The 21,669-nt window shown below is 47.0% G+C and overlaps 1 protein-coding gene across 1 annotated transcript in view; it reads right to left on the bottom strand.

Moving 5' to 3' along the window:
• Window positions 1-21,669, bottom strand: part of NPHP1 (nephrocystin 1) — a 699,686-nt gene that overhangs the window by 384,093 nt on the left and 293,924 nt on the right. Inside the window, exon 9 of the mRNA XM_086926892.1 lies at window positions 12,020-12,104. Coding sequence (XP_086783018.1) covers window positions 12,020-12,104 — 85 coding nt within the window. The remainder of the gene's footprint in view (window positions 1-12,019; window positions 12,105-21,669) is intronic.

Here is a 21,669-nt window from a genome sequence, read left to right as displayed (position 1 = left end):
GTGCAGAAAGAGGCAAGTTGGATGCATAAACAGGCAAGAAAGGTAGAGAAAGAGGGAAGACGAGTGCAGAAAGAGACAACAGGGGTGCAGAAAGAATCGAGACAGATGCAGAAAGAAGCATGGAAAGTGCAGAATGAAGATACAGGTGTGCAGAAAGAGGCAAGACAAGTGCAGAAAAAAATGACAGAGGTGCAGAAAGAGTAAGAAACGTGCAGAAGAAGTGCAGAAACATGCAAGAGAAGTGGAGAATGAGCCAAAAGAAATGCAGAAACAGGCAAGAGATCCGAACAAAAAGGCAAGAGGTGTCCAGAAAAAAGCAAGAGAAGTGCAGAAAGAGGCCAGAGAAGTGCAGAAAGAGGCAAGAGAAGTACAGAAAGAGGCAAGAGAAGTACAGAAAGAGGCAAGAGATGTGCAGAAAGAGACACGAGAAATGCAGAAAGGGGCAAGAGAAGTGCAGAAAGAGGGAAGTGAGGTGCAGGAAGAGGCACGAGAGGTACAGAAAGAGGAAAGGTGTAGAAATAGGCAAGAGAGGTACAGAAAGAGGCAGGTGCGGTGCAGAAAGAGGCAAGAGAGGTGCAATAAAAAGCAAGCGAAGTACAGCAAGTGGCAACTGAGAGATATACAGAAAGAGGCAAGAGAGGTACAGAATGAGACAAGTAAGATGCAAAATTAGGCAAGTGAAGTGCAGAAGGAGGCAAGAGAAGGTCAGAAAGAGGCAAGAGAGGGCAGAAAGAGGCAAGTGAGATGCAGAAAGTGGAAACAGTAGTACAGAAAGAGGCAAGAGAAGTGCAGAAAGAAGGAAGAGAAGTGCAGAAAGAGGCAATAGAAGTATAGAAAGAGGAAAGGGAAGTGCAGAAAGGGAAGTGCAGAAAGAGGGAAGAGAAGCGCAAAAAGAGGCAAGAGGTGTGCAGAAAGAAGCAAGAGAAGTACAGAAAGAGGAAACAGAAGTACAAAAGGAGCCAAGAGAAAAGCAGAAAGAAGCAAGAGAAGTTCAGAAAGCCAAGAGAAATGCAGAAAGAAGCAAAGAAGTTCAGAAAGAGGCAAATGAAGTGCAGAAAGAGGCAAGTGAGATGCAGAAAGAGAGGTACATAAAGAGGCAAGTAAGGTACATAAAGAAGCAATAGACTTGTAGAAAGATACAAGAGAAGTGCAAAAAGAAGAAATAGAAGTGGAGAAAGAGCCAAGAGAAGTGAAGAGAGGCAAAAGAAGTGAAGAAAGAGGCAAGTAAGGTACAGAAAGAGGAAAGAGATCTGCAGATAGAGGGAAGAGAAGCGCAAAACAGGGAAGAGAAGTATAGAAAGAGCCAAGAGAAGTGCAAAAAGAAGCAAGTGAAGTGCAGAAAGAGGGAAGAGATGTGTAGAAAGAGGCTAGAGAGTTGCACATTCAGGGAAGAGGGGTGCAGAAACAGGCAAGCAAACTGCAGAAAGAGGCAAGGGAATTGCTGAAAGAAGCAACAGAGGTGTAGAAAGAAGCAAGTGAGATGCATAAACAGGGAAGAAAGGTAGAGAAAGAGGGAAGACGAGTGCAGATAGAGACAACAGGGGTGGAGAAAGAAGCAAGACAAATGCAGAAAGAAGCCTGGAAAGTGCAGAATGAAGCAACAGGGGTGCAGAAAAAGGCAAGAGAAGTGCAGAAAAAGAAACAGAGGTGCAGAAAGAGTAAGACTTGTGCAGAGAGAGGCAAGAGAAGTGCAGAAAGAGGCAAGAGAAGTGCAGAAAGAGGCAAGAGAAATGCAGAAAGGGGCAAGAGAAGTGCAGCAGGAGGGAAGTGAGGTGCAGGAAGAATAATGAGTGGTACAGAAAGAGACAAGTACGGCGCAGAAATAGGCAAGAGAGGCACAGAAAGAGGCAAGTGAGGTGCAGAAAGAGGCAAGATAGGTACCGAAAGAAGCAAGAGAAGTGCAGAAAGAGCCACAAGAAGTGCAGAAAGAGGAAAGTGAGGTGCAGAAAGAGACAGAGAGGTACAGAGATAGGCAAGTAAGGTGCACAAATAGGCAAGAGTGAAGTGCAGAAAGAGGGAAGAGAAGTGCAGAAAGAGGCAAGAGAAGTGCAGAATGAGGCAAGAGGAGTGCAGAAAGAAGGAAGACAAGTAAAGAAAGAGGCAAGAGGAGTGCAGAAAGAGAAGTGTAGAAAGTGGGAAGAGAAGCGCAAGAAGAGGGAAGAGAAGTACAGAAAGAGGAGTGCAGAAAGAAGCATGGGAAGTACAGAAAGAGGGAATAGAAGTACAAAAGGAGCCAAGACAAGTGCGGAAAGAAGCAAGAGAAGTTCTTAGAGAGAGGCAAGAGAGGCACAGAAAGAAGCAAGAGAAGTGCAAAAAGAGGCAAAGAAGTGCAGAAAGAGGCAAGTAAGGTACGGTAAGAGGAAAGAAGTGCAGAAAGAGGCAAAAGAAGTACAGATAGAGGAAAGTGAGGTACAGAAAGAGGCAAGAGAGGCACAGAAAGAGGCAAGTAAGGTGCAGAAATAGGCAAGAGAGGTGCAGAAAGAAGCAAGAGAAGTGCAAAAAGAGGCAAGAGATGTGCAGAATGCAGGAAGAGAAGTGCAGAAATAGGCAAGAGAAGTGCAGAAAAAGGCAAGATAAGTGCAGAAACAGGCAAGAGAAGTGCAGAAAGAGGCAAGAGAAGTGCTGAAAGAAGTAACAGAGGTTCAGAAAGAAGCAAGAGAAGTGATACAACTAACAAGAGAGTTGAAGAAAGAAACAATAAATGTACAGAAAAAAGGAAGAGAAGTGCAGAAAGAGGCACTGTGTCACCACGTTTACCCCTGACTCCAACCATTTGAAAACCATTATCAAGAAACATTGGGGGATCCTTAATACAGGGGGTTTACAGTTCCCACTACCGAGATTTGCTTTTTAAAGAACAAGCAACCTCAAAGACATGCTGATACATACCAGACCCAAGGTACATACCACAGTAGCCCAAAGATGCTTGTGGGATTTGCCACCTGTAAAGGGACATTACCCCTGTGGCTCATGCACGGTTTGTCCATTTACAAAAATGACTAAAGAAATCACATTTGCTAATGGGCTCAGGTCGCAGCTGAATAAACACACTAACTGTAACATTACTAATTTGGTCTATATGCTGATGTGCCCCTACGGTCTCCTCTACATAGGGATGACCACGAGACCCATAAAGATTCGCATCACGGAACACCACAGCAATTTCAGGTGTTGTAAGACCAACACCAAGATGACGGCACATTTCCACACCCTACACCATCCACCACATTCCATCAGATGGTGTGTCCTAAAAGCACACTCTGGCATAACGAAAGATGCCCTCTTCAGAATAGAACAGAGATGGGTACTGCGTTTGGCATCTGATAGAGAGGGTCTCAATAAAGACATACCTTGGGCAGCACTCACGAGATGAGTTGTCTAGCCTGGAAACAGCACACTGTTGCTAATGATTCCATTAGGTTGGAGGTTAGGAGTGTGTCAGTCTCTGACAACGACACCCACCCCGCATTTCGGTTGCTGAAGCGTATTTCTTAATTGAGTCCACCGGACACTTACACTATGAGGACCTAGTTGTGCACGTGGGGCAACTACAGGGTCTCAACAGTAAGCCCCATACTCCCTAGTGCATGGACCGCGGGACATACACACTACAACCATGATAGAGATACATAGCACTTTGCGGTGGTATCATCACACCTGGTATGCCCTAGCTATAATAAAACCTACAACTGACATGACCTAACAAATTAATGCGTTCAATACCTAACATACCTACATGTACTGACCAGCATAAACAGGATGACAGCACCCGGTTGGATGGCAACGTAAGGAGATCCGCATACACATCATTAGCCAACCACATAATGGCGCCTTAGTTAAACAGTGCGCATGACTGAACGTGGCTGACGTGCAGCCGGAAGTTCCCACCCCCTGCGCCAATGGCCCTGTGAGTATGCAGGAGAGCCTTCTCGGCTTCCAGTATACCAGCATGACCGGCGGAGCTGGGGTAGGTCTGCTGACTTTGAGCGCGGATGTCTAAGTAAGTACCAGCATTGGTTTTCTAAATCACTGTGACAAAAGACGGATGCGATTACTACCCATACCGGGGACCTATGTGGGGACTAATGTGGTTTCCATGAGTAGCACACCAGCCCTGTTGCCTGCTGAGATACCTACCATGGTCACTCACTCCTAGCCTTGACCCTTCACAGGGAGAAGGGTGAGGCTGATTTTGGGGTCAGCGGGTGTCTCACCAATAGTCTGGTGTTTTACAGTGTGCCTAGCATTTTAATCACTATATAGCCGCAATGTTATTACATATGCTATGACTGTTCCTACAAACCGGACGGAGTGATTTCGCCGGTGGGCCCACCAGCGTTACCTAATGGGTGACGCCGTGGCATGATTCACGGTGGGATCACACTAGCCAGCGTGTGTTTGGGTTAACATTCAACACGCACCTGAATAGCATCAACCATGATTATTGGTGTACTCTGCCTTGTACACGAGAGCTCCTTCCAGTGACAATTACTTTCTGGAATTTGACAATGTCTTTGTCTCTCCCACCTATCAAGGACACTGTACTATTCAGTGTTTGAGCTCGCCGGCCACCGATGTAACACCTCTCTGGCCCAGACTGGGCAAGTTTCCCTGGACGTTAGGAGCTTTCATATTCCACACATAATGCTCCTTTGTTAACATAATTTGTAATTCTGTCTGCTATTTCTTATCGCAATGCATGGTCACTACCACCAAGTGTGATGCAAGCCTTTTTATCACTATTTTAGTTAGAACACGGAGTATATAAAGTTGGTTCATACAATGTCTTGATGTACCTCTACGCTTATATTTTTCTACAGGTTGATGTCATAGATCTGCAGGTACCAATTTTTAGAGTGCTGTAAGGGTGGTCACTTAATTAATTGTGTACCACTACCAAAAAGAGTGGATAGATCTTGATTTGCGCCCGAAGAATTGCCTTCTAATTGAAGTATTGGCAAGAAACATGTTGACCCTAAAGGCGCACAGCCCTGTGACCTCATAACAGGGGTGCGCAACTTTTCAAGTTTTTTAGTCCGGAGAATGGCCACGATTTATTATTATTATTATTTATTATTTTATTTTTGAAATTTGTAAAGCGCGCAAATGCCCTGGGGCGTCTCGGCAGTGCGGACAGCAGGCAAAATCGACAGAATTATTGGTTGAACAACCAAGTCTTTAGCATCTTTCTAAAGAGTAACAGTGACTGATACGCTCTAATCTCCAGCGGGAGAGCGTTCCAGAGTTTTGCCGCCGTGACGACAAAGCGCCTGTCACCCCAGGAGACAGTTTTTGTACGTGGTACAATTAGCTGGCATGCAGTGGAGGATCGAAGCATTCTATTTGGAAGGTAGGTGGATAGCTGATTTATGAGGAACTAAGGGCCTGTTATACGTGAGGCTTTGTAGGCAATACATAGCGCCTTGAATTTTATACGGTTCCTGACTGACAACCAGTGATATCTTTTGATTATGTGAGAGATTGGTTTAAACTTAGGGGTTCTCGACAACATTCTAGCAGCCGCATTTTGAACGGTTTGCAGTTTTTGGATAACCCTGCTTTGTGTGTTAGCAAACAGCCCATTGCAGTAGTCCAAGGATGACATCACTAGTGTGTTGACCAAAGTTTTACCAGCATTTTCGGGGAGAAATGGAAGAATCTTTTTGATCAGTCTGAGTTTATGGAACGCTGCCGAGACCACCAGATTAGCATGGGGTGCAAAGGGGAATCTGTCATCGAATATGATGCCTAGATTCCTCACCTTGGGTACTAGGGTAGGAGGGGAGTCTAGCGAAGGAAGCCACCAGGAACTGGACCAGGCAGGGAATAGCTTACCGAAGATGATGACCTCTGTTTTTTTGGAGTTCAATTTTAGGCAATTGCTGGCCATCCAGTCACTGATGGCCAGCATGCCCTGTTGAAAGCTAGCTGCTACCTTTTCTCTATTGTTATGAACCGCAAGCACCAACTGGGTATCGTCAGCATATGATGTAAGGCCCATCCCATATGCCTTGATGACTCTAGCTAGGTCCGACACAGATGTTAAAAAGTGTCAGACTTAGGGATGAGCCTTGTGGAACTCCGAAAGGGTAACGTCAGTTGGGAAGAGTGGAAGGAGCCTAGAGTCACCGCCTGAGTTCGGTTAGAGAGAAAGGATGACAGAAGTTCTGAATATCCATTGCAGTGACACGGTCGATCAAGGTGGTATGATCGACCGTGTCAAATGCAGCTGACAGATCTAACAGTATGAGCACAGCCGTACCTCCCTAGTCCATAATGGTTCTTATGTCTCTGAGTCTTTGATTAGAGCTGTTTCTGTGCCATGTGCTTTTCGAAACCCAAATTGGGTATCGTCTAACAGATGGTGATCTTCTATGTATTTAGAAAGTTGTTGGTTCATCACCTTTTCAACCACTTTGGCCGGAAAAGGTAGGCTACCTATAGGCCTATAGTTCTTAGTATCCTCCGGATCCAAATATGTTTTTTTTAATAGAGGTTTTAAAATGGTCTTTTTCCATGTGGTAGGGTAAATCCCGGATGTAAACATGGAGTTACAGATTTTTGCTAATACCGGAGCTATTAGGTCCGTAATAGGGGCAAGGACCTTAAAATGGACATGGGTCAATAGCTGATCCTGTTTTAATGGTAGTCATTACCTCCGCGACTTGATCCCCAGAGACCATTTCAAACAGCCCGAGGAGGTAATCTGAGGGGTACGTAAATGTGGGCTGTATGCTATAATTAGAGTGTGCTGAAAAATCCGAGTAGATCGTATTTACTTTCTCATAGAAATAATCCGCTAGTGAATTGCAAAGAGGTTGTGATGGTATGGGTGCTGCCACTGATGATCGACCCACTAATTTATTGACTACTTGATAAAGTTGTTTATTTGAGTTTTTGGCTAGTTCGATTTGAGCTGTATAATATTTGCTTTTTTCGTGCATGATCATAGTTTTATATTTAGCGAGTTCTTCCTTTTAGCGAAGTTTGTCTTCGCCATCATAGAGTTTGCGCCATTGTCTTTCTTGATTTCTACAGATTTGTTTTTGTTCCCAGAGGGAGTCAGTGAGCCAGGGTGCTGATGGGGAGGTCCTACTTTTCGAAATCATTTTGTTCGGCACCAGCAAGTTAATCGCATTATGAAGCCAGTTTGCATAACTGGTAGCGGCTATGTTTGGGTCAGATGGAGCCTCAGGAAGAGTAGAAAACAGAAGAGTTTTAAACTGTTCCTTATTAATGTTTTTCCCTGCTTTGGACACCTCTAGGCCAGTTACCGGCACATTGATGAGTGGATTGTTATCAGGTAGTATGTTGAATATTATGGCACGGTGATCGGTCCATACTAATGGCAGGATGTCTGTTACTAGAATGTTTTTTGAGTTAGAGAAGATGCCATCCAGGGTATGGCCTGCCTCGTGAGTGGGCTTCGTAACTAGCTGTGCTAAGCCCATGGAATCCAAATCTACTAGTAGCATGTTGGTGTCATTGTTGTGTGTGTTTTCCAGGTGGAAATTGATGTCCCCTTAGATGGTGAAGGAGTCTTCAGCCACTAAGGATTCCACCAAGTTGTTGAAAGTAGCTAGGAATTCTGTCCTAGTTCCTGGGGGTCGGTAGAGTAAGAACCCTTTGAAACTTTGTGAGGGGGTTAATGAGATAGAGAAGTAAATTGCTTCGCACATAGAGGAGGGCACATGGACTATTCTAGTAGAAAGATTACTACGCGAGATTATGGCCAGTCTACCTCCTTTTTTATTTACTCTATCCTGTCTCAGGGTAGCATAGCCTTCAGGAGTGGCTACCGCCAAATCTGGTTCAGAAGCTTGGTCGGTCCACGTTTCTGTAATAAACAATAGATCGATGTTGCGGTCAGTAATCAAGTCTGCTATTTCTTGCTTATGTTTGCTCAAAGAGCGAGCGTTGATAAGAGCAGCTACTATGGGCGGTCCCTTGTTGTTTTGTAATGTTACGATTGGATGTTATGGATAGGTTAAAATCACAGTGGGGACATAAAGATTTCTGCTTTTTGGCCAAGTCATTGCTTACAAGTAAGGTACAGGTGTTATTGAGTGGTGGGCGCAACTGATGAAGTTCCTTGCCTGAGTAGACTTTCTTTACATTTGTGAGTTGACGACCGGGGGGTATGGCCCTGGGGCCGGTCCAGGCGCGGATGGGCGCCGCGTTTTGTCTGCGTTAAATGCTCTCCGTGGCGCAAAAGACTGGAGCGCTGACCCCAGCATGGGCGAAGGAGGAAGTATGAATCCCAACAGCCCTCCGATCAAGCGGCACAAGCCGTGTCGGACCGGGGCTTAGGGAATGAGGAGTGGCGGAAGGTAGGCGAGTATGTCAGCAAAAGGAAAATATTAAAAGCACAGTCACTTTAAAAAGTACAAAACCCTTTGCGTTTTCAAGCAGCTAGCAGCATCTAGTGAATACAGAGAGTGCTGTGTCCGCTGGGTGGACCACTTCCTCCTGTTTAAACCTCAATTCTACACTCTCCACATCTACACTCACTAGGGCCCTCACATGCACAGCACCTTACGGCAAAGGAAATAAAGATCTCTGCCAAAAGGCCCCATCAAGGGCACCGAACGGGTATTGCAGCGCCGACCCGATTAGGAGCAGACCCGATGATGAAGCGAGAAAACCCAATGTTGGGGGGTGTCTGAGGGTCTCTTTTCCGAAAGGAGGAAATTTCCTTCTGCCCCCAATGTGTGACCCACTACACACTAACTGCACGTCTACCTACAGTTTTCACAAGGAACTGCATACCATTCTGCTTCTATTTGTATATCACGCCTGTCTAGATAGGCATGGATATGCTGCCTTTTACAGGGATCTCCCAGTCCCCTGATATTCCACGTTAGGAGATTTAAACCAAGTTGCTAATTACATGCCATGTGCTCCTAGCCTGTTTGGGTCTAATGGGACAACATTCTTCCTGAGATGTTGACTCTGGTTGTCTAGATAGTGATCCATTCACTTGTTTCATCCGCATGTGTTGTGCCATATTATCCCCCCCTCCCTCTCACATCATCTTCCCCAACCTGCTGTGTACAATCCCCTCCCATATCCTCATGAAATCTCAACTGTCCCCAGTACTAACAAACATTCCAGTTTAACATCAGAAAGATTACAGCACTGTCCTGGGACATTGAATATATATTCAGTTTTGGGGAGCTTAGGTTTAGAACAGAAAAGAAGAGTGCCCTGCAGAGGAGGGAAGCATCAATATTCGAGAAGAAAGAAAAAATGGAAAAAAGAGATAAGAAATGCAAAATAATAAAAAAAACACTTATCAGTTCCATAATTAAGAGGAGGGAATTCCTGCTGGGGATATAGTCTAGTGGGCGAGGCAGTTTCTCCCCCAGGTAGTGCAGGAGTAAAGGAGGGTGGTGTCTGGGACTTCAGCAATCGTACACTTCAAGAGCCCTCTCCGTCTGTGATGTTAGCCTCACAGTTTTTTGCACTCCCAAGTATCTTCTCTATTTATTTCCACAAGAGGGGTATTCTGCCTTGGATCTGTATTTAGTTATTTGTGAGCAGTGCAGATTAGTATCAATACAGCGTTATCTTTGATATCCAATGCATCATCATGCCCCGTCTTGGAGTTCTGAGTGTCTATCCTCTGCCCTTTTATACCCTTCACTCCAGCTCCGATGTTAAAGAGACCGACCTGCTTCTGGATGGCGAGTTTTCTGTCCGGCGAAGGCTATTAGGCAGTTTTTTCAATGAACTCCATCACTTGCTGTGGAGTTATGCAGAAGTGCTCCGCAATCACGCCGGGTATAGCATCACATATGTGATGTGGCCTGTTGTAGTTTTTTTCTTTGCCAGCTGAAATTTCTTTCTGGCTTCCTGGACCGCGATCGTGAAGTCTGGAATTAGGGCAACGCTATGTTCCTCAAACGTCAGCGTTTGTTGCTCCCCTGCTTTGCATAGCACAATGTTGCGGTCCCAGTAATTGAGTAGCCTAGCCACTATGGGTCTGGGGGGGGCTTAAGGAGGCGACCGAGCCGCCAGTGTGCAGTGTGCCCGCTCCACCACAAGCAGCCGGGAGAAGGCATCCTTCCCGAAGCTAGTGGCCAGCATGCCCTCTACAAACTCCTCCATCTCCCCTGTATTGCCGGATTCAGGTAATACAAGTATTCTTATGTTGTTCCTCCTAGACTGGGCCTCCACGTCTTTATTCTTGGCTGCTATTATTTTCAGAAGGCGATCCATTTCTTTTGTTTGCTCGCTTCTTTGAGAGGTGGTGCCTTCAAGTTCCGAGATTCTGTGCTCTGCTTCCCCTATCCTTCCATCTTGCCTCTCAATTTTTGTGTGATAAAGTAGATGCGTGTGCACATGGAGTCTATTTTATTAGGCTGTGTTTCACTGTCACCAACAGTGATTTCATATCTTGCCCTCCCAATGGTTGATTAGTTTCTGCCCTATCCATCCCCCTTGGGTATCATTCGTGGCTCTAGGCTCGGACCGATTTACAGAAATTCAAATGTTAGTTTCCATGTCCTGCCTTCAGTTTTGCTCATTTTGGTGTCCGGTATTTATTTTCAGTCGGCGTTTGTCACCTCAGTGTTTTGTGCAGGCTTTCAGGCATCTGGTCTCCGAGCCTAGCCCCGGGCGACAGAGTACACACTGTACACCTGTTATTTATCTGCTCAATTTGTGTTTCACTGTTGTCCACCTGTGTTTTGCTCCACCCCTCTATCTCTAAGGACAACTCCCTCCCTCAACCTATCATATTGCTGAGTCAATGTATGCTGTGGTCTCTGCGGGGGAGGAGCCTGCTGTCCTCGTTGACATGCACTGTTTGTCTCCGTGGACCAGAGGCTATCTTGCTCCCTTCCCCGCGTGCCGGGGCCTCCTGATGTGGTGTGCTCATACTCTATGAGAGCTTCAATATCTCCCGACTGTGCAAAGTTGGCGGGCTTTCACTCACTTCAAGGGCCGATCATATTTCCGTTCCGCACTGACTTATCGCTCACTGCCTCCGCTTACTCTTATTGCTCCGGTTATGACGTCCGGTGGCGGGGGGTTTTCAGTCCCAAGTGTCAAAGGTGAAGAACCAGCCTCCGCCAATGCCTCAGCAGCCTTTCCCGCCACGCTCGTTGCCCCCGCTTCCTTACTTTTACGTTGCTGTGGCGTCAGTCTTCTGACAATATGCTCTCCGCTCCAGTATTTGTTGCGCCGTCCTGGCCTTATCTTCCGCGTGTTCTCTCTGCACGTTCGGAAGGCAGTGGTTTCATTCAGCATGCATTCTGCACGGGTGCCTCCATTCGCTCGCAGCGGATCTCTGTAGTTCTCCTTACCTCACTCGTAGGCCCCGGCCCCCGGCAGCAACGCCCAGTACAATGCCACCTGCTTCAGCAGGATCTTAACGAGACGCAGGAGTCTTCGCAATGTCCCCTCCTAGTTTTGTGGCATTTCGGGCGTCCGACAAAGGCCATTAGTGCAGGATATTTCTGTTTTGAACATCCCGGCCTGCAGGGGCCTCACAAGTGTGCGGACATCTTGCTAGCCCGCCCTCTAGCGCACCCCATGTTTAAGTTTGTTTTTAAATATTATTTAACCCTTTCGATGCTGATGACGAGCTGAGCTCGTCATGATGCACGTTTGAGCTGTGCTGATGACGAGCTGAGCTCGTCATGAACAATGGGAAAGTGGGGGCCTGCAGCACAGGAGGGGAAAACACCTAGCAGCAAAGGTGTTAAGTTGCTATAACTAATACTAACCATAACTTCACCTTAAACATATTTTTCAATAAATGTATATTTATGTCTAGATATATGTATGGTATTTGATCTAATGTGTTATGCTATGTGTACAGCATGTTAGAATCATTTAAATAATAGTGCTGAGACTATAAAAACAATTAGTCCACATTATTTATACATCAGTCACAAACAAGCTTGGTATTTGATCCTAGGGACTTCTGTAACATGTGCTAATGGTCAATATATATAACCGCAAAGCTGTCTGTTGAGATGTGACAAAATTATATAATTTGAAGAAGACCTACCTTTATCAAGAATTTGGGCGAGAGTTGATATTCGAAATCCTGAAGGTATGACTCCCATGGTTGCCAAAGCATCGATTGAACTCATCTGAAAGTCCAAAGAATTTCTATTTTAGATCATATCTTGATAAAAATGCCAACACAACTCACTGAAACTCTTAGTCAACTACTTTAACATTAGTAATATTTATGAACATCCATAAACTGAGGATTTTTGTAACTTGAGTTTTGATTCGAAAGAGTGGGATGCAATGTTAAAAAGATTGAGGTGAGCAGACTGGGATAGGGGGTGGTATCTCTGAGAATGTCCTGACCTTGTGCTGGTTGTTTGGGCGATGTGATGAGATCTGATATGAGAAATAGACTTAATTACTTAAAACCTTGTATTAATCTACGACAATCCTGCACTTATATGATTGTGAGAAAATGTTTACTGTGGAGAACATCTTGGGTTTTGACCGTATATATTTCAGAAACTATTTCACAGTAAGGCTTTAAACATGGACAGTGTCTGTGTTAAATACATTTATGGAATAAATGGCTGCCTTGTAGATAACAAATGTGAATCAGACGATCACATTAATTTGTTATGTACCCATGTGTGTAATTTGGGCGACGTGAGACATTTGGTTTAGAGAGATAGACTCATAAAATAATGATTTCTAAACATGTGTGCCTTATAACAATTTTATGATGTGCAACTTAGAAATAATGCATATTACTGAGTGGAAGCTGGTTATGTGCGCGAATATGAACTTTACCGCCCCTCAAGACAGTGTGAATTTATTTCTGTGAAATGTTTGTGTCTGACTCCATTTTAGGTGTGACGGCTGCTCCGTGAATAACTAGCTGTGGTGAATTCAGGGAATCAGGCTCAAGCTAAGCCAAGAGAAGGTTAATCATAAAAAATGTGGTGAAAGGGAGTTAAACAGAAACATTCTGATCAGTGAAGTTCTTTTTTCCATCGAGATTATTGTCAGTAAGTGGACTCTATGGTACTGGATCATTGCTGATCGGAGCAAAGCAAGACTGAATATATTAACACAGAACGTTTTTTGACCATCTGTTTATCTTTTTCTACTCATTCTCTTAATGTTTCTTCTATCTTCTTGTGTATTAGGTGTTTCCCGTGTTGTGTCTAAGAGATGGGTTGGTGCTACTTCAAGTGACTTGACCAATTAAAATGTATGATTTTGTAATTGGGGATTGGTACCTGTTGGAACTTGAGAGTCCAGGTGTGTACATCATTTGGGCTGATTGGTTATATTTTATTAGAATTCAAGTTCTTATTTTTGATGGCTCCCGTAGTTTAAAATAGATAAAGCATTAGGGAGTATGAAGTGGAGAACATCTCTGGTCCTATTGGCAGCAGCGTGAGGAGGAAAAAGCTTCAAGCATGTGCGGCACTGCAGCATACGGAGTCAGCAGGAGGGACAAGACGAGTGTTGGGGCAGCTGGCTGGACCCGACCTCGGCTTGGAACGCAGCGGATGGAGACAGCCTGAGAGAGCTAAAGGGTCCCTTCACCCGGGTCAGCGGGAGGGGCCAGATACTGGATTGACTTGGTGTGTCCCAAACACATTGGGTGATCCTACACTGCATACCAGCGGACCAAAGACCTGCTACCCCAGAGGTGGAGACAACTGCTAGACATTGTTGACATGGCTAGCGTTATCTTTCAGAGGTGACATCTGGCTGGAGCAAGGGACGTGAACTTTCCCGGGCTGTTTCAAGGGAGCTCTAGATGCTGATCCAAGTAAGGAACAGCGTGTTCCGAGGTATTGCTGCCTGATATTGTGCATCTGCTGCAGAGGCCGGGTGAGCAACAATGGTGCACGATAGGGGCCGGAAAGCAACTGCATGGCATAAGCTGGAGAAATACATGTTCCACACCCAGGCGATGGGGGATGAGCAGGTGCACAAGGCCCCCGTGGTTTGTAGCAGAGGATATCACCCCATAACTCATCTTGTGGGGCCTCCTGAATACAGTGCATAATACTAAAACAGCGCTGGAACAGAAGATAGACACTGTTGCTATAGAATCTCTCTCTTATATGGGCAGACTTGCAGAGATGTCGGTGAGGGTGGGATGGTGGAGGCTACACTAAAGGAGCACAGTGGAGCTATTATGCAACTGCTGGCGGAGGTGCAGGACTTCTGAGAGACCACTAGCTGCCTGCCACGCAAGGGATGAGGATGCAGAGGGTAGATCAAGGCAGGAATAATGGCACCTGGTGGGTCTGCCGGAGTAGATGGAGGGCAGGAACGTAGAATAATTTCTGAAAAACATTTTAGCCCACTTTGCAATGTAGATGGCCCCCTGAGTTCTGGAGGTGGCGCCTGTAGGACAGTAGGATCTGCTTCTTATGGTCACCCCCACTTTTTGCTTGATGTTACACTGTTTTTGACTAGTCTGACTGGGATCCTGCTAATCAGGATCCCATTCTATCTGCTTTCTCCTTTAAATTGTCATACATCCAGATTTTGTACTGGGGTACCCTTGTAAGTCCCTAGTATATGGTACCCATGTACCCAGGGCATAGGTACCCATGTACCCAGGGCATAGGTACCCCAGAGGCCTCCCATGGAGTGAAGCATGTGTTATGCCACCCATGAGATGCCCTGCAAAATTAAACCATTGGTCTGCTACTGCAACCAGTGTAAGCTGGTGCTTGCACAACTTACTTTTGATATAGGTTCACTATATCTATAGGTCACTACACTTAAAACATGTGTCACTCCTATAGCAGGCCTTAACAATCCTGAAGGCAGGGTGCTGGGTTTTACGTGAGAGGGTGCCCCTGCATGAGCAGAGCCCCTCTGCAGCCTTCAGAGACCATTCTCCCGGGATGTCTGTGACTCAGTCAGATATATAGGTAGAGGTGCATTATAACCTCGCGGTAAATGCTATCTCAAAAACGGCTATAGAAACATGTCCTGTTTGGTATCAAACACCTTGGAATCATACCTCCACACCGGTAACCAGTGTGGGAGGTAAGATTGCACCCTTCTGAAGTGAGCTTCGTGGGGTCACTGGTCTATCCGGTGCCAGCCATCTCAAACCCGGTCCAAAAGGGGGTGGTGATGGACGGAGCATTTGAATCAATCAAACACTCACACCCAGTCAAAAGATCTGGGTTTAATCCATCACCGTTCTTTATCTCAAACCCGGTCAGCACAAAATGGATGCTGCCGACTGAAGACCCATTTCTGCCCTCCTGCTGATGAGCCAAGCTCGAGCAAAGGAAGGCAGCATAATAGCCGTCCTGTCACAGGGAGGTGTGACCACCTCCCAGACAGGATTCAGTGTATTGGGGCTGGGTGGGTGCACTCTAAGAGTGCCTGAAAGTCTGTACCGGGGCACATTTGGTGTCCTTGTGCATAGTCCAGCTCAAACTAGTTTTGGGAGCCGCTGGCTCGTGCTCTGGTGTGAAACTGGACAAAGGACATGGGAGTAACCTCCCCTCTGTCCTACCCTTCCCTAGGAGGGTCCCCAAATCTGTCCAACTCTCCCGTGGTTACAAAAGGGCTTACCTGACTGTAGCGCTCTAGATTTTACATGGACAACATTCTACCAGAAGAAGCCACTGACCTTCGACCGTCTGTACACTCTGGACTTCGACTGGGCCCGACTTCGTCTGCCTCTCTGTCCAAAGTTTTGTCTGTGCCCTTGCTCTATATAGGATCAGTTCAGGACCTGTAGTGCACTAAGGACACTGAAGAATCTCCCTTGGGGTGAAGGAGTCACTCCCCTGCATTCACAGGCACCTCAACGCAACTGACCGGCCTGCTGCTCTCGAGCTCCTGCGGACTCTGAAGACTCCAGCAACACTGGAGGTGGGTTTCGAAGGTCCCTGAGGTTGAGCTGCCCTCTCAGCAAATTTGAGGCCAGTATCCCTCGTAGGGACAGCATAACCCGAACCCCTGTGCACCGCATCTATTTGCAAGTACATATGCTTGTTGGCGATTACCGAGCTTGTGCATTGGACTCTGTGTAGTCCTGACCCTGAGTAGTATTTAAAAAAAAGAACTCTGGCCTCCTCGCACCGAGCGCTCCGTGGGCTGGTAATTTGTGAGCTACCTCGAGGTCCCCTCGCAACTCCTGGTCATTCGGCCTGTGGGTTCTCTAGACGGTCATCTTGAATTCTGTTGAGTTTTCCTGGTTGCTCCAGACGTGCCCTGACTCCCCATTGCTTGGTGAGTCTCCGGGACCTTGCTGGTCCACACAGTAACCTGCTTGACCTTCCTGCGTGGGTTGCTTTTGCCAAAGGCTTGTTGGTGCTTCAGCCGGACACCGACCCTTCAGTACTCAACATCCTTCGTGGGACAGCACACATGTGGCTCCTGGTTGTCGTCAACGTCTCCTAGTCCTCGTGGCTGCAGAGTCAAGCCTTCCTTCTTCACACCTGAAGCACCAGACATCGGTGGGCTTCCGAGCCCTTGGTCACTCTGAAGTGACCCAGACTCGGTCCCCTCTGCTTTCAGGCTCCTTTCTTTTCCTTGGATTCCACTGGACCCTTTTCACCTTCACTGCAGCAGCACTTCTTCGAAGCCTTCCATAGAGAACGACTGTGGTTTCCGACTCCACTTCAACCCTATGCACCCGGCTCCTCTGGGATAGGTAACTCTGGTACTTTGGTATCCACGGTTGTGGTGGCTCTCCAACATCTTAAGTTCTGAAGGCTTTCCTCAGAGTCCTCCTCAAAGGGTCCTTAAACTGTAAAATGTCATCCTCGACTTCCCCATAGAATTGTACGGAGCCCGCAGTCATGTAAGCACACTGCACACGTCCTCTGTGGGGTCCCTACATACTCACTTTGGGTTGTTCATTGGGGTCCAACGATTCTACGTGCTCCAGACCTTGTCTTGACCCAAGTCATGGCTGTTCCACCACTATTTTAGCATATGGTTTGGTCTCTCCCTGGAGCCCACTATGTATTGTGCTACTTACAACTGTTCTATTGATATCGTCTTGTGTGCTTTGTGTTTTGTCCTCGGGTAGAGGATACTAGAGAGTGTTATGTTAAAAAATACATATTTTAATATAACTACTGTGTGGTTCCTCTTTCATTTAATTAATTCAGGAGGTGATATTCTGGTAAAAGAAGCTGCTTTACATTCATTCAAGATAGGATAGCTTTCTAAAGGTTATCTTTGACCTCATACATCATAAGGGTCATTTGAACTGGTGCAATGTGCCCACTTTAATTAGTGGACAGCATATACCAGGCCAACTTCTCACACCACCTAGGCCAGGAGCACATCCTCAGCCAATAATAGAAAGACTGTGGAATTACAGGGACCGGGAGGCTGTGTTGAAAGCTCACAGAAGGCATGGGCAGCTCTGGATTGAGAACAATACAGTCATCATCTTTCCAGATTTTATGCTCTTCCTGCAAAGTTGAAAGTCCTGGTGGAGGGGAAATTCTGATTCTTTCAAACCCTGAGTGAGGTGTGTGATTGGCTGGAGGGCCTGGTCCAGGGCTGGTGGGGAACAGAGATGCCCAGACGAGTAATGGCAGCCACACCCAGCCCTGGCCACTGAGTACCGGCTGATGCAGTCAGATTCTGAAGAGACCCAGACCAATGCCCTTAAGGCGGGCAGTAAAGACTACTTCCCAATTTGAGAGAAAGGTAGGAGGGTCAACCGGAGGCAGGGAGGACTCCACAAGGGCACCACACACTAAGCACCTCAAAAGGGAGGGAGTTAACTAATGTTATCATTATTGAGTAGCAGTTTATGGGGAAATGGCAACAGACACCATGAGTATTGGGGGGGGTTTGAAACCCACCTTGTGAGGTAGTAGAGAGGTGGGTGTGGGGAGTTTAAGGGTTTACAATGGCATGTGAGGGAGGATTGATTGATGGGGTGGGTGCAGCCGGGCGGGCTAAAATGGGATGACAGGCACATCAGGTAAACCGGGGAGGCCCATACAAGAGACTGGACCCTTTGGCTTGTCCTTTTTATCCTGGAATGTGAATGTCTTGGGGGACAAGGTTAAAAGAGAAAGGGTTCATAGTTTTATCAACAGACACAATCCAGATTCACTACTCCTATAGGAAACACATCCGGAGGGCAATAATTGCGCCTTTTTGGGTCATGGTAGGTACAGGACTGTGGCACTCTCTGGGTTTACATCTGATGCCAAGGGAGTGGGTATCGTGGTCCATAGATCTCTCACTCTGGCGGCAACACACCTGTGGGCTGAAATTGAAGGGCTGTTACACGACACTACTGGAAAAGTGGAATGGGGAAACCGTCTTGGTGGTATCCTGGAATGCCCCCACACCCGGGCTGCAGTCACAGGCTCTGTAGCAGACAGAAAAGTGGATCATTCAACCCCGAAAGCATTACTGATTATAGGGGAAGACCTTAATCTGACTATGCCCTCAGACGTTGACAGACAGAATGCCACAGGTGGGTTGGGGGGGGGGGATTACGATCGTAGATTAAGGCACTTTACCGGAGCACTGGGGTTACAAGATCTGTGGAGAGGTAGGTATCCTGAAACAAGGCAATTTTCCTACACATCCTCCACCTCCCAGGCGGGATCAGGATTAGATTATTTTCTGGTCGCCAGATTTAAGCACATAGATATTGTGACACCACCTTTTTTCCGAGGGGTGTTTCAGAACACACATTGCTCTATACCAGACTGACATAGCAGAGTAGGGTCTGCTGACCCACTTGGTGCCTGGATCATCCTTGGAATATCAAGGAATGGTAGGGAGGGCCTGAGGAGGGCTACAGAGAAATACTTAATCGACAATAGAGGCTCTGAGGAGTTTGAGGCAACAGTGTGGGAGGCATATAAACCAGTGATAAGGTTTTTTTACATCTGGGATGAAAAAAGGAGGTGACAAAACAACTGGGGGACATGGAGCAGCACTTATTGCTGTTGAAGAAGGATTACCTGGCCACTCCGACTCATGCACTGGTGCATCGCCTGGCGCTCCTGCAAGAGGAATACAGGCAGATAAAGGAGGAGGAGGAGGCACAGAAAAGCCTTAAGGCCATGCATCATAAAGTATACAAAAACGGTAACAAGGCTGGGAACTTTGTGGCTTGATGGGCACACCACGAGGAGGGTCGGAGATGGGTGTGGCAGGTGGTACCGACAACAGGGCGCACCATAGACAGGGCCCCAGAAATTGTGGGGCGGTTTGCAGACCACTTGGAGGCCCTCTACTCTACCAGGCGGCAAGACACGACTGAGGAATTACTGAGCTTTATAGGAGATTTCCCCACCCCATTGCTGACTCTAGAGGCTAAGGAAACTTTAGACAGGAATCATGAGGTGACAGAGATTGCAGATATCATATGCCATCTTAAGGGTGGAAAAACTCCAGGCCCCAATGGCTTGCTGGCAGAATTTTTCAAATGTCTGGAGAAACATCTGGGGAAGCCTCTCCTTCATATGTACTGTGATGCTTTGGCCGCAAGGAGCTTACTGCCAGACATTCAAATTGCCCTAATACATAAGGCGGAAAGAAGCTAGAGTACTATGCCTCAAAGGCCGCACTCCCTATTAAATATAGAGGTAACATTATTGGCAAGTGTGCTTGCAACCCACCTACATGAGGTAAGCGATAAACTGATTTACAGGGACCAATCTGGGTATATGCCACTTCGTGCTGCAAGACACCATGGGAGACGCCTCTATGGTGTTCTCGAAAGATCAAGTATTATTGGAGAACCGGTGGTGATTTTATCCCTGGGTGCCGAGAAAGCTTTAGATTTGCTTGAATGGCCACACATACTGATGGTGTTGGAGAATATGGGGTTTGGGCAACATTTCCACCTGGCATCTGACTGCTTTGCACGGCCCCTGTGGCTAGGGTGCATGTTAATGGGACCCTATCGAGGGAGTACCAGCTGGGGAGGGGTTAACCAGGCAAGGTTGCTCGCTATCACCCCTGCTGTTTGCCTTGACCAGCGAGCCACTAGCGGAACGGGTCAGGAGGGATGCGCTGCTGCGGAGTTTGCATAGGGACCCCGATTGGGAGGATGTGATCTCCCTTTACGCTGATGGCCTGTAGTTGTATTTGCCAGACCCACTACAGTTCATCCCCAGGTGCAACAAATCCTCAATGTCTTTACGAGATACTCTTGGATCAAGATAAATTGGCATAAGTCAGTGGCATACTTGACAACGGGTTGGCGTCTGCCATAGGATTTGGACTGCCTCCTGCAGTGGCCCCTGTCTGGCTTCCATTATTTTGGTCATCTTTATTACAAAGGCTTCAGCGATTTCTATGCTCCGAATCTAGAAAGGCTGCTTGGTCAGTACAGGGAGGAAGTGGCCAGATGGAGAAAGCTGCTGTTATCTCTGATGGGTCGTGCAGTGCGCTACCAAATTATCTATTTTTCTAAATTCCTCTGTCTTACAAAATAAAATGTACAAAATACCTGAGGATTTTTTTGGACAGTACAGAATACTACTACGACACTGTTGTGGACAGGTAGTGTGCCAAGACGGCACAGGCCCATATGAGCGGGGCATTGTTTTGTCCTATTTGAAACTCTACTACAGGATGGCACAGCTGCAGGTGGTCAATGACTGGGCATTCGCGGACTAGCCGATCCGACCTTTATGGTGGACAGGAGAGCTCTGCTTCAGTGGGGATGTGAGGGCGCTCTACAGTTGGGCCACAGTACTGGGGATATGGCCTCCACAGCTCGACATGGCAGAGGTACCAAGGCTACAGGGTGGAAGTGGAAAATCACCTTTGAAACGCTCATGTGGGACACAGACGCACTTGCGGGCTAAAACGACTGGAGGGTTACCAACAATGGAATTTAATTGTAATCTCCAAGATTGGGGAACTAAGGAAGGGGAAAGAGGATGGTATCTTTTGAGCGCCTCCAAGAGCAGTATGAGTTGGTGGAATCCCAGAGATTTCCCCACCTGCAGGTTAGACATGCCCTTAATAGTCACACTGGTCGATTAGAAACTCCTTTACTCCTTTGCAAATTAGACTCTTGGCAGCCTCACTTCAAAGCCATGTAGTGTCCATCACCTATGCCAGCTTAGTCCCGAACTGCGTACAGGCTTGTGACAAGCTGAAGCATATTAGGGAGTGGGACTTAGGCATACTGGAGGATGTAGACATGGTAAAGGTATGCAGATATCTGTGGAAGGTGGCGATCAGGGCTGGCTTTCACCCCATACAATTCAGGAAACGGCGCAGAGCATATCACACGAGGACAAGGCTCCATGCCAAACAGATGTTTGAGGGGCTGGAGTCAGAGGGGGACCCTGGTGCATACCATGTGGGAGTTCCTGAGACGAGAGGCGACAGTGGGAGAATCGGTCGCCACAGACGGTGTATATGGGCATCTAGGGGCAGCAGACACTGCCACAGTACTCCCTCCTTCTGTAATACTGCATTGATGGCAGCCAGGAGGGACATTATACAGGTTAGGGAACAGAGTAGCCTCCCAGAACGACAAGCTAGGGTGCAGAACATTGACTGGTGTATGCTAGCAGAATGGACGGGGTATCGGTCCCGGGCTGCCTGAGGAAGTTTGACAAAATATAGGGTCCATGGACAGAAGCGAGGGAGGAAGGGGACTAACCGAGAAACTGAAAGGTTGCACACTTGGATGGGAGGGACGGGCCAGACAGATGTATAGGGTGAGTCGGCCCTTAA

Source organism: Lissotriton vulgaris, chromosome 6 (genome assembly GCF_964263255.1).
Source record: "Lissotriton vulgaris chromosome 6, aLisVul1.2, whole genome shotgun sequence".
Lineage (NCBI taxonomy): Eukaryota > Metazoa > Chordata > Amphibia > Caudata > Salamandridae > Lissotriton > Lissotriton vulgaris.
Note: the sequence above shows the minus strand (reverse complement) of the source record. Positions and strands in the feature narration are given on the sequence as shown.